The 13,615-nt window shown below is 36.9% G+C and overlaps 1 protein-coding gene across 28 annotated transcripts in view; it reads left to right on the forward strand.

The window, feature by feature from the left end:
- MBTD1 (mbt domain containing 1) overlaps positions 1–13,615 on the forward strand; it is an 86,025-nt gene that overhangs the window by 58,402 nt on the left and 14,008 nt on the right. For all 28 annotated transcript variants that reach the window (XM_056816571.1, XM_056816595.1, XM_056816572.1 and 25 more), the window contains 6 exons: positions 9,558–9,692; positions 9,992–10,080; positions 11,033–11,267; positions 11,871–11,926; positions 12,253–12,357; positions 13,229–13,376. In XM_056816571.1, coding sequence (XP_056672549.1) covers positions 9,558–9,692; positions 9,992–10,080; positions 11,033–11,267; positions 11,871–11,926; positions 12,253–12,357; positions 13,229–13,376 — 768 coding nt within the window. The remainder of the gene's footprint in view (positions 1–9,557; positions 9,693–9,991; positions 10,081–11,032; positions 11,268–11,870; positions 11,927–12,252; positions 12,358–13,228; positions 13,377–13,615) is intronic.

Raw genomic sequence — 13,615 nt, forward strand, 5'->3', positions numbered from 1 at the left:
ACCTGCCAACTTAGAGGAATTTTCTTTAGAAAGCCATTAAAAAAATTATGAAGTCTGTTAAAATTTTGCAATAAGGGAAGAAATCCATTGAAATTAAATAGTTGGGGACAGGAATCATTAGTCACATGTTTTGGGGAACAACTCATGTTGAAAAAATAAAATTTCAGTCCCATACAATATGCTAAATTCCATAATAAGCTCCTACCGTCATGTGGATTAAATACAAAAATAGATATTTAAAGATTTAATTTAATTAAGCATAATGGTCTGCTTAACCCAACTTTGAAAGGAAAGAAAAATCTTGACTATAGAGGTAGAAGAAATCATTAAGCTTGATATTGGAAGTTTGGATTACTTGACTGAATAATTTCTTGCACAATGAAAAACAATAAAACTACACTACAAAGAAAAACAGAAAGAAGTTGGAGGTGATGGTTGTGAAACATCACCTATTCTGTCAATCTTGGCTGATATACTGGTTAGGTTTGCTTTACTTTTTTCCTATCTTTTTTTTTTATCCTCATCTTTCAAGGGATGGCCCACTTGCTAGACAGTGTAGAAAAGAAATTCAGAAGATAATATAAAAACAAATCAATTTTCTTTTTTTTTTTTTAAGTAAAACCATCTATAATGACTTAAAAAAAACAAGACTCAGAAACATTGGAAATAAAGCACAGGGAAAAAAACTTCTAGAAACTAGGTGTTACTCTTTGTATAAAAGCAATAAATAGGCGGTCTCTAGCAGACATAGGTATAAATCAATCTGTGGTGAACAGACATTTCACAGAAGTTGAACCACACATAGTAAATAGACATTTGGAAAATGTTTAAAGCCAAACATAAGACCTTCAGGGAGTTTATAACATGGGTATGCTGGAGCCAGGCTCTTGCAGGTTCCCAAAAGTCCATTGTTAAATTTTCAGTAAACATTTTACACATCAGAATTGGTAAATATTTTAACACAATCAGGGCTTGTTTTATTGCTTTGTTGATTGATTAGACATAAGAAAGTAATGTCAAAATGTTAATAATATTCATCTTAAAAGTATGTCTTCTTCTTTTTTGATGGAGGGGAGCCTATTGAACTTTCACCAGCACACCTGTATTCATATCCCAGATTTTTTCATCATGATAATAGGATTTACCAGAGTTAGGACTTGAGAACCTCTCTGTGCCAATGATTCAGTAAAGTAGAACTGAAAAGAAAATTAGGAATATATCTCAAGGAAGTTTTTTCCCAAGGTTTGGGGATTGTTGTTGTTTTAGAAGAATTTGTATAATAATTTATAGCAGCTAACAAAAAAGGAAAACTAAAATGAAAAAAGCAAGGACCCCATTGTTGGAAAGCAGCCAGACTCACTGTTACTTCTGTTTACATAGTACTTTACAGAGGGCTTTGAACACAGATTTTCTTCTCTCCATACAGTGCTTTTTCCATTGTTTATATTGAAGTATTGCATCACCATTGGAAAAGCAAATAGAATACGTAGAGAAATTATAAAAATTCTTTTTGTCAAATAATGCCAAGTGGAAAAAAGTAGAACTAAATCAATATAAGCTGACTGCAGTTTCATACATGCCTATGTGTATGCATGTGGCATAGTGCATGCAATGTGGCGTAGTGGATAGCTTTGTTTGAAGTCAGAAGGCCTCAGGGCCTTAGTACTCTTGACACAGCACTTAGTGTCAGAGATAACTCTCCTAAAACTAAGAATTTTTGCCATCTTGCATTGATAGAAGGAATTTATTCATCATTACTTACCTTTTCCAATGATATCATAGGTCTAGTCCCATTTTGTAATGTCATATAACATACATCCATATTATAGATTTATGCAATTTTTAGACTACTTAATTCCACCTCAGCCTTTAAGAAATTACCACCTTGGATCTCATCATTCCCCACAAAATGTTGTACTTCCCTCATTAAAATCTGACATTCTTTTAGCTAATTATAATCTATATCATACCATTCCTATCTAAGCCTCATCCCTCTTAAACCTAATCATCTCCCTCATTCAACTTTCAGTGCCCCCACCCAGCTCTCTGCTCTGTCCACTACTTTTTGAGTCCCTCACCCCTTTTGCCATACATTCTTTGCCAGATCTCAGTCTTGGATCATTCTTGTCATTGGCTTCCTTTTCACATACTCACCTGCTACTAAAAAGAACTGCTGAAAGCCATACGGTTATGCCCACTGGATACATTTTACACACACTCTCTCTCTCTCTTGTTTCCCAACTTCATCTGGCCCACGTTGCACAAAATCAAGCCTTTTGCTCCCTCCTTCTTTGATTCTTCCCTCATTTTTTAGATGAGGGCACTGTGTACTCTGAGTTAGTGATTTTGTTCATGGTCATTTTGTTAGTGACAGAATCCCAATCTGGTTCCCAGGTCAACACTTCTTAAGATTCTTAAGAGTATAATCAGAATTTTCTTTAACAAAAGTTTTTTTGCTACTTGCACAGTATTCACCTCACATCATTCCTCTTCTTGCAGTTGAGGAAACAGACGCCAGAGAATTCAAATGGCCTGCTACAACTTAGGGTCCCAAAAATCATATATGTCAGATCCAGGAACCTAGATTTAAATCAAGGTCCATTGATAGCACTTATTCAGTGCTCCTTTCATTATCCCATGATGCATTACATTTATTTTGTTTTAATTGATTTTTTAATCAACAAAAATCTGCCTTCTCTCCTTTATACCTCCTATCCACCGCACTGAGAAAGAAAAATAAAACCCATTATAAATATGTGTAGATAAGCAAAACAAATTTCCCATTAGCCATGTCAAAAAAAAGTTGCATATTTAACATTCAGTTTTTTATTTTGAGTTCCAAATTCTCTTCCCCCCAGCCATTGAGAAAACAGTATGATACCCATTATACAAGTGAAGTCATGCAAAACATTTCCATATTAGCCATGTTATGGGGGGGGCGGGGGGGGGCAAAAAAAATAATATGCTTCACTCTTGCATTCTGCGTTCATCAGTTCTCTCTTTGGAGGTGCATTGCATTTTTCATAATGAATGCCTTGAAATTATTATGGATTATTATATTGTTAGAGTAGCTAAGTCTTTCACAGTTGATGATCATTACCGTATTGCTATTACTGTGTACAGTGGTTTTCTTGGTTCTACTCACTTCACTTTGTATCAGTTCATATTCTGAAACTGTCCCCCTCATCATTTCTTACAGCACAATAGCATTCCATCACAATTATGTACTACAGTTTATTCAGCCAGTCCCCAATTGATGAGCATCCCCTCAATTTCTAGTTCTTTGCCACCATAAAAATAACTGCTATAAACATTTTGTACATATAAGCCCTTTCCCTTTTTTTTAGAAAATCTCTTTAGGATTCAGACCTAGTAGTGGTATTGCTGAGGCAAAGGGTATATTGTTTTGTAGCTCTTCAGTTATACTTCCAAATTGTTCTCTAGAATGGTTGAACCAGTTCACAACTATACCAATTTTTTCCACATCTCCACCAGCATTTGTCATTTTCTTTCTCTATCATGTTAGCTAATCTGATAAGTATGCAATGGTACATTAGAGTTATCTTTATATACATTTTTTTAATTAATAGTGACTTGGAGCATTTTTCCTATAACTTAGCAGCATGATTTCTTCTTCCAAAAACTTCCTGTTCATATTCTTTGACCATTTATCAATTGGAGAATTACTTTTTAAAAAATCTGGCTCAGTTATTTATATATTTGAAAACTGATGCCATTATCAAAGAAACTTACTGTAAATTCCCCACCCACCCATCCCCCCCCCAGTTTCCTGCTTTTCTTCTAATATTGGTTGCATTTGTTTTGTTTATGCTAAAACTCTTCATTTAATTTAGTCAGAATTATCCATTTTACTTCAAATAATCCTCCCTGTCTCCTTTTTGGTCATAAACTCTTCCCTTATCCATCAATTTGACAAGTGGTTTTTTTTCCCCATACTCCCCCTAATTTGCTGAGAATATCACCCTTTATGCTTATGGTATCACCCATCTAAATCATGTACATTTTTACCTTATCTTTATCATTGAAGGTACAATCAGAAGGATCAGGAAAGGTTGTCTTGTTATTGATTTATTATCATTGCTCTCTGTTTATAAGTGTGTTTTTTGGTTGTAAAGTTGACTAATGCTAATCTGTTAATATTCTTTTGCTAAAGAAAGAACCTAGAGTTTCTCCTTTCGCTCAGTCTTCCAATTGCAGATTTCTCATGTGGCATTCAGGGCCCTTGAATCGGTCATCCATCTTGACCCACACATTACCTAGCCTAACCTATCTCCCACTCTTCCTTGACCTTTCACACCATTGAAGTCCAGTTTTCTTACTGTACCACCTACAGATCATATTCATTATAGAGAGGAGAAGCAAGCTAGGAATGACCCAGATGCAGACCCTACCCAGAAGCCTGTTCCTTCCAGAGGTACCTGGCTATATAGCACTGCTTCTCTCCACCCTTCCCAGACATACAGAAGAAGCAGACAGCCCTTATTTGCCAACAAAACCCCTTTGAGACTGGGTATTTTTCATCTACCATTGTAGCTAACAACTTCCAGCCATCTGAATTTCTCTCTATCCCTGTATCATACTATTCAACCATCAGCTACAAAAGATCAAATCCCAATACCTATGTCTTTGTTCTCTCACGCCCTGCCATCCCCTTCAACTGTGCCCTCTAGAATTCTTCTTCCATAGTGAACAAACTTCCTTCATTCTGGCACTCTTCTTCCCATATTTCTTTGTTCTCTTAGGCTTCATTAAGATCTGATTTCCTCCAGATGCCATTGTCATCCTCCCTACCACTGACCATAGCTCCATACACTAGCTTTCCTAACCCCAACCCAATAGCCCTGACACACTGATTCTGGTAGAAATAGATGGAATATTAGTGCCCCACTGCCATTTCCACATTCTGTCCTTTACTGCCATCACTCAGCAATCTTCTGTCCTTTGAAATTCGCTCAGTTAAAATTTTCTCCAAATCATCAGGTCTTGGCAGCTATTGTATACCAGCTCCCAGGTCATTCTCTCCCCTTTCTCAAGAAATTTGGCACCTGGCTTAATGTCTTCCTTTTCCTCCCAGCTCCTGCTTTTTTTACCTGGGTTTTTCACCATTTATATTGAGTGCCTCTCAAACTCTATGACCTCCTGGTTCCTCAGTCACCTTCTATCCCATGACCTTTACTCAACCACACACAGGGATTGTCACACCCTAAATCTCATCACTACCCCAAAAATGTACTTTTCTAAATTTAAAATTCTGACATTCTTCTAGCTAATTATAACCTCTCATGTCATCTCTTCCTATGCTTCATCCCTCTTAAACATACTATATCTCCACTTTTCAACTTCTAGTCACTCCACTTCTTAGTTACTTTGCAAACCATTGCCCCTTTTCTGATTTTCCAGTCTTTACCCTCTTAATTAGCCAATTCAGCTCCACACTGTCTTCTGCACTTAAATCCCTTGTCCCTATCCTTTACCAAATTTTAGCCCTGATTATTCCCATGGTCTACCTTCCATTTCCTATTCCTGTTCTCCAGAATGGAGTGGGAGAAAATTATTCAGCCATGCTTGACTGGGTATGTTTTCAATGCATGTTATCTGACCTCATCTGGGCCCACCCTTTAGCAAGGTAATTCAAGCCTAACTGATTCCATATCTCCATAGAAATTCTTCTAACCCCTCTCCAGGCTTCCCTTTTCTCTCTCAACGTGAGGGCCTTGCCTCTTCACTTTAAAAAAATTGAGACCTTTTGTTTTAAGCTCCCTCTTTACCCTTCTCCATTTCAAAATCCTTTGACATCATCTACCATTCTCTCCTTTCCACCAGTTTCCATCAGTGACAGAAACCCCCTTGGCAAGGCCAGCCCCCCTAAGTGTATATTTGATCCCATCTCTTCTTATCTTCTCCAGCAGATTGTAACTGGAATCATCCCTTTTCTCATATTTTCAAATCTTCTATCTACTGATTGCTTCAAATATACCTCCTTTCTGAAAAAACCTTCACCAGGATCCACTATCCCCTCAAACTTTCATCCTGTCCTCTTTTCTTTCTCAGCTAAACTCCTAGAAAAGCTGTCGACATCCACATTGCCTCAGTCTCTCTCAATTGTCAAACTGAAATTACTGTCTCCAGTTCCCAGTGATTTCCTCATGGTTAAATCTGATGGTCTTTTCTCAGGCCTCTTGACCCCTCTACTTTATTGACATTGCTGACTAGCCTGTCCTCCTAGATACTCTCTCCACTCTGGATTATTATGACACTATTCTTTCCTGATTCTCCTCTTGCCTGTGGAACCTCCTTAGTGTCCTTTGTTGGATCAATCATGCCCCCTAACTGAAGGCGTACCTCAAGGCCATGTCCTGGGCCCTCCTCTCTATGTTCTTTCTTTGTCAGTCCCCCTGTGTTGAATTATCTTCATGTTGATGGCTTGTCTATCTACATATCTAGCCAAATCTTTCTCCTGAGTTCTTTCCATTCCTTCATCACCAACTGACTACTTGACATTTCAAATTTGATAGAATCCATCTTTTTTCCCAAAATCCACTCTATTCTGTCAGACCCCACCATTCTTCTCTTCTCCTAGTTTGTAGAACTGTAGTTGTCTTCAGCTTCTTACTCTTCCTGACTCCACAAATCGATTCAGTTGCCATATGTTGCCTTTTCTCCCCCTACAATAACATATCTGCCCCCTTTTCTTGTGCAACTACCACCTTAGTTCAGGCCTCATTACCCTTCCTCTACATTATTGTAATGGCATCCTAATGGGGTCTCCCTGCTTGAAATATCCATCCCCCTACTCCAGTCTGCCCTACAAAGTGCTGCCAAAGTAATGTTCCTTAAGCTTGGATTTGACCATTTATCTTTCCTACTCCATTAGCTAACAATATGATCCTCAATTTACCCTGAAAAGCCCTTTTCCACCTGGTCTCCCACCTGTCTTTCTAGCCTCAGTGGATGTCACTCCACCTTCCACCCTCTGAAGTCCTGTCCTGCCAAGTTGCTCTTTATGTTCATCACACAGGATCCTCATCTCCTTTTTCTGTTCCTTTGCAGTGACCCCCCTCCAGTAGGAATGCACTCATTCCTTACCCTCTACCTCACAGCATCCATCTCTTTTCTTCAAGGTGCAGTTTTAAGTATCTCATGTGGATTTTTTTTTTTATTCTGGCCTTCACTCTCAAACTATTCTTTCCCTCCAACTACTTTGTATATAGTATATATTTGAATGTGTATGTGTGTATATAAATATGTGTTTGTATATAGACACACAAACAGATACCCTCACTCTTCTCTATAAATTGTATCTATGTATATATGTAAACACACACACATAACCTGGCATGTGGCAAGTGCTTCATAAATGCTTGTTCATTTATTGCTTGATTCCTGACTTCTTTCTTACTGTCAAGGGCACCAATGTCCTCCCAGGCACTTCCTATATCCAGTCATTTTTATCAAGCCTTGTCCATTTCTACCTTCACAATACCTCTTGCATATACTGCCTTTTATCAACTCACACGTTGCAATAGCCTTGTAGTTGATCTATCTTCCTAAATAGTTCAGGTCTCACCATCACCCTGCTACTCAGTAAAGTCTAATAGCTTCCTGCTACCTTCAGGATCAGAGAAAATCATTTGTTTGGCTATTAAAGCCCTTCCTAAGTTGTCCTTTCCCCCACCCACCTTCCTCCTCCTCCACTTGCTCTAGAATCCAGTGACATGTCTTGCCTTGCTGTTCCTTACACAAGAGACTCCAGGAATTTTTACTGGCTGTCGTCCCTGCCTAGGGCCTCTCTCCCTTCTCTGTAAAACTCAAGTTTTTTGTGTCTATTATCTTGTTTGTACGTTATTGGTTGCATGTTGTCTCACCCATCAGACTGAATTCTCTGAGGGCAGGGAGTCTCTTTGGCCTTTCTTTGTATCCCCAGTGCTCATTACAGTGTCTATGGCTGCCATGCAGTAGGTACTTAATAAATGCTTGATGACTTCTCTGCCTTTTTCCCCACTGCACCCTTTTTTGCAAGTTTCTCTTCCCTCTATACATCCTTTAATATCCACCACCACCCCCATCCCATCTTTGCCTCTGAAGATCTCGAAAGAAATGGCCTTCTTTTGGCTCCAGCATGCTACAGTAATATGCTATACCAGAAAGTTTTGTGCTCATAAGCTATCTGGTATTGGTCTCTTTTATAAGTTGGTCATAAAGAAGTATCATTTATGTACTGGGCATTTTTTTTAATAAGTAAAAGAGCAAAACATTTAAGATCCAAGTACAGCTAGCAGATGTATTTATTTTCCTTCCAAGAAATTGCTAAAGCTATCCCCTGAGCTTTCAGCTTCCTCCTCACCCCTCATTTGCCCAGCCTATGGAATGCCTACCTATCCTTAAGGTCTAGTTCAAATACCATCAGTTCATCCAAGCTTTCTTCAATCCCTTCAGCCAGGCAATCCAGCCCTCCACCCTCTGGAAGCATTGGGTTGGTACTTTCCCTAAATTATCAAAGTCTATATTCTGCTATTTATGTATGTCTTTTAGACTGCCATCCCTTCAAGGATGCCATACTCCATACAGTATTGTCTACAGAGTAACCATTTTTAAACCCTTACCTTCCATCTTAGAATCAATACTGTGCATTGGTTCCAAGGCAGAAGAGTAGTAAGGGCTAGGCAATAGGGTTAAGTGACTTGCCCAGGGTCACACAGCTTAGAAGTGTCTGAGGCCAGATTTGAACCTAAGAACTGGCCTCCCACCTATTCCCCCACCTCTAGTCCTAGCTCTCTATCCACTCAGTCAATCTAGCCATTCCCACATTAAACATTTAATAAACAGTGGAAAGTTGTCTTGAATTTAGGTGTGTGTGTTTGTGTTTTTTTTTTTACTTATACCTTGAAGCCCCTTTACAGGTATTCACATCTAAAAGTACAGAAGAAGCCCAGCTTCCTAAGCATAAGACCAGAGCTTTATTTTCATTAAGAGCCTAAAATTAAGATCAAACTAATATTTAACCATCGTCTTCACTTCAGGGACAAAGGATAATTAAAGGAAGTGGTGATTTCTTTTTCATTAATCCATTGTATTTTAGATAGTTGGCCTATCATAGCTGTAAAACCTCCTTAATACCAAATAAAAGGCAGGGGGACATAGCCTTCAGAGTTGGCAGAGCTCAAATTTTTTCCTTTGATTTTTTAAAAATATTAGATCATTTAATCATCTGAGAAACTAACAACTTGAATTAATTTGAGCAAATATGAATATTTGAATAAATTACTGTCTAATAATTAGACAATTCTTTATTTTTCAGTGCTTCAAAAGTCCAGCAGTAAACATTCTAGTAGAATTCCCTGATTTTTCCCTCCAGAATTTGGTACAAATTTCAAGAAAACCAAAAAGAGACCTTTCTAAACAAAGAATTAACAATTTAATGCATTTTACTCTAAATTTCTTCTGATTCTTTCAATTTCATTTTCCTTGATAAAGTCCTATTTGTTGCATTTGGGTTGGGATTGTTTTTTTCTTTAAATATCTTTCATTTCTTTCAGGTTATAATGCCCTTTTAAGATACGAAGGGTTTGAAAGTGACTCCAGCCTGGACTTCTGGTGCAACATATGTGGGTCTGATATCCATCCAGTTGGTTGGTGTGCAGCCAGTGGGAAACCCCTTGTTCCACCTCGAAGTAAGTAAGAGTAATAAAACCATTGACCTCACAGTATTTTGAGTGAATATATCCCTCTTCTTCATATGCAGTGAGTACCCCAAAATGATATTGCTTCTTTTCTGTCTTTAAGATATTTAAAGTTAAGTTCCGAAAAGCCATTTTTTGCTCTGTCTTTAGTTAATTAATTCAAATACATGTTAATTTTAAAACCCTGAATTCCTGGGATATTTGGTACTATTAACTTTGCTTTTTAAGAGATCTGTTTACAGAATAGTTCCATACCTTGTTAAAATGACTGGTTATTTCTTTTGCAATAGCCATTCAACACAAGTACACAAACTGGAAAGCTTTTCTAGTGAAACGACTTACTGGTGCCAAAACACTTCCTCCTGACTTCTCTCAAAAGGTAAAGCTGCTTTTAACTAAATTAAGTGGATTTAGGCATTTGGGGGTCTTTTAAGCTATGTTAACCTGAAGCTTTTTTATAATATAGAAATGTTTAAAACCACAGCAAAGATTTTCTCATTCATCAAACTTTCTTCATAGAAAACTTTTTCAAAGAAATGTACATCCTTTTTAACACTTAAATGCCTCAGACTTCATCTTTGTGGGAATTCCTCTATCCATGCAGAGTAAAACCCCTTCATAACGGCTTTTCTTGTGCAATCAATGTTGATTTCTTCCCATAAAGCATTTTTAGACCCTTTTTCCAGACTGATTACATATTACACCTCTTTGTGCCCTTTATATGCCAGTTAACCTGGCCTAATTGCTAGTCCTATACCATCCCTCTACTCCCTCTATTCCTTTGCATAGGTTGCCCCCCATATCTGGAATATGCTTTCCTTTTTCATTTTTACCTCTTAGCAACCCCTAGCTCACTTTAAGGCTCAGGTCAAATGTTCCTCACTCTATAGATCTTTCTTATTTATTCCCTTGTCAGTCAAGTTTTACTAATTTTACATGTATACACAAGTGTGTGTAAACATGTACATATATTCTTTGTTGTGGTAGGCTGGTTGATTAAATCTACCCACCATTCTAGAGGTGGTCTTCTGGTTCTTTTTAAATCTTTATATCAATGTACCAGTCACTGTCTTATCTTTCTTAATATGTGACTTGTCCACCTCCTTTTCTGGTCATATCCTTTTTTTGTTTTAATAACGAAATAGTGAGTTAATGTTTATACCAATGTCCATACTGTGAGACTATAATTTCCTTCAGGGCAGGATTGGTTTTCCTTTATGATCTTTATATCCCCATTCTCTAACTCAGTTCTTTGCAAATAGTAGATGTTTAATAGATGCTGCTTGTTGGATGGAAATTAATGTTTGGTTATTTCTTTCCTTGATTTCAAGGTGTCAGAAAGTATGCAGTATCCTTTCAAGCCTTCCATGAGGGTAGAAGTGGTTGATAAGACACATCTATGTCGTACACGGGTCGCAATTGTGGAAAGTGTAATTGGGGGAAGATTAAGATTAGTGTATGAAGAAAGTGAAGACAAAACGGATGACTTCTGGTGCCACATGTATAGTCCACTGATTCATCATATTGGTTGGTCCCGAAGTATAGGTCATAGATTCAAAAGATCTGGTGAGCACATTTAAAAAGATTTTTATTACAAATATCAGTGAGACTTAATGGAACTCTTCAAATATTTTTCTTTTCAAAGTATCTTAGATTTATAATAGCCTTCTAATTATGTAGCTTCTAATTTAGTTAGCAAATGTTTACACTAGAATAATGTCTTAACTAATTAATTTCCTGTGCTTGCTCTTGGTTACAAAATGTGTCCATAGTCATAACGATGAATGTTTTCTCATTCTTCAGTTTTCAGCTCATCTTTTAAAAAACACCTAAACATAGTTTTCCACTTTCCCATTTTAATCAAGTTAGTAGAAGTAAATTTGGATAGGTATTTTGTCAGGCACGTTGGTAGCACTCCTAAAATTAGGTGATCTAAATCATTCTCTACCTTGTAGAATATCAGCATTCAGATTAACTTAGTTCCTTTAATAATATATGCACATGTTCTCTTCAGGGAAAAGGACTACTTAAGAGTAGTTTTGAAGTGTGGGAGACATGTGTTTGCCATGTTTGAGGGCATCATGTGCCATATAGGTTTAAGACTTTCAAAGAAAGGTGGGTTTTGATCTTACAAATGCTGACAGATTAGTATGTAACTTTTCCTTGTAGATATTACTAAGAAACAGGATGGACATTTTGATACACCACCACATTTATTTGCTAAGGTAAGAGATTTTTCATAAGAACCCTCATTTGTAAATTAGATTTGAAAGAGGGTTGTGGGTATTTCATAAATTAGTGGAAATCACAATTATATGGTCATTTACAAAGATTAGGCGTCATAAATCTCTATTATAATTGCCCTAAAATTCTGTCTTATTTCCCTGTGTTCCTTTAATGCTATTGAAAGTTTGAACAACAACATTAGGTAGGTAGGAAGCTATTTCACCTCCTCTCCGGTGAGCTTTTTTTAAATGGGTCTTGTCTTGTAAAATACTGCAGCAACACTTTTTGCATTAAATAGTAGTTTTGCTTTCTTGTAATCCCTTAGGTAAAAGAAGTAGACCAGAGTGGGGAATGGTACAAGGAAGGAATGAAGTTGGAAGCTATAGATCCTCTAAATCTTTCTGCAATATGTGTTGCAACCATTAGAAAGGTGAGATGATGAATGTAAGATTAAATAAAAAGTGAATGTTGACAGGAGCTATATGGTTATGGCAATAAAGTAGAAATTGATTAGATTTTTAGTGAAGTGTTTATACACATATGCTTATCTGCATCTGTTCTAAGAAAAGAGAATACCAGTGTTATCTCAAATAACTTCAAATTAAGTTTTACTTCCTTAGCAATGCAGATTGTTGTTTTGAGTCTCTCCTCTACAGAAGGACATTATACTAGTGTTGTGTTCCATAGGGTATCCTGATACTTAAAAGAAGTTTAATTATGTCCTGGTCACCGGCCCTAGAAAAATATTGCAAAATAATTAGAGCTGCTCCTCACAGTGTCCAGCCTCCTAGTCTTACAGCAGATGCTCCATTCCTACTTCCTACATTTACATCTCCCCATTCGATGCCTAATTCCTAATCTCACAGGAAAGGATCTGATGCTGAATTCATAATCAGATATAAATAACTAGTATTCACTTAAGTTCTTAATTTTTCCAAGGATGTTTGCATTTTAACAGAGTTCAGAGCCCTAAACAGAAAGAATAAAGTTCTAAGGTATGGAATTTCAAGCATCAACCAGGGTTGGGAAAGATTTTAATTTATTTTTCACTTATATGTAGACCTGGCCCCAATATATGCTAGATTTTATGCTGCCAACTCATAATTCATGAAATTGTCTATTTGAATTGGATAACATAAAAATTTATGCATATAACCTAAGCCTTTTTCACCTTTATGATGAGATTCCTTCAATAGATTAAAAAGATTCTAGATGAAAGGGTGGTCTAGATTCAGTTCTTTTAACTCAAATTCCTAAGAGTGTTTTCTAATTTCAAATGTTTGGGCTTGTAATTCTTAAAGGTGCTAGCAGATGGATTCCTTATGATTGGGATTGATGGCTCAGAAGCAGCAGATGGATCTGACTGGTTTTGTTACCATGCAACCTCCCCTTCTATTTTCCCTGTTGGTTTCTGTGAAATTAACATGATTGAATTAACTCCACCCAGAGGTATCTCATTTTAACTTAAAATGACATTTCTGATTTTGTACTATATTTATATCATCTTTTTCTGCTTAATATCTTTTTGATATTTGAGATATATATATATATATGCTGCTTATCCAGTATTGTCCTTAAAATATGTACACAATTCCCTCCCCCCCCCCCCACAAAATTAAGTATTAAATACTGCAAGGTTTCATGGACAATTGTTCATTATAGAACATTTCATTATATGTCTGTATAGC

Source organism: Monodelphis domestica, chromosome 2, assembly GCF_027887165.1.
Source record: "Monodelphis domestica isolate mMonDom1 chromosome 2, mMonDom1.pri, whole genome shotgun sequence".
NCBI lineage: Eukaryota > Metazoa > Chordata > Mammalia > Didelphimorphia > Didelphidae > Monodelphis > Monodelphis domestica.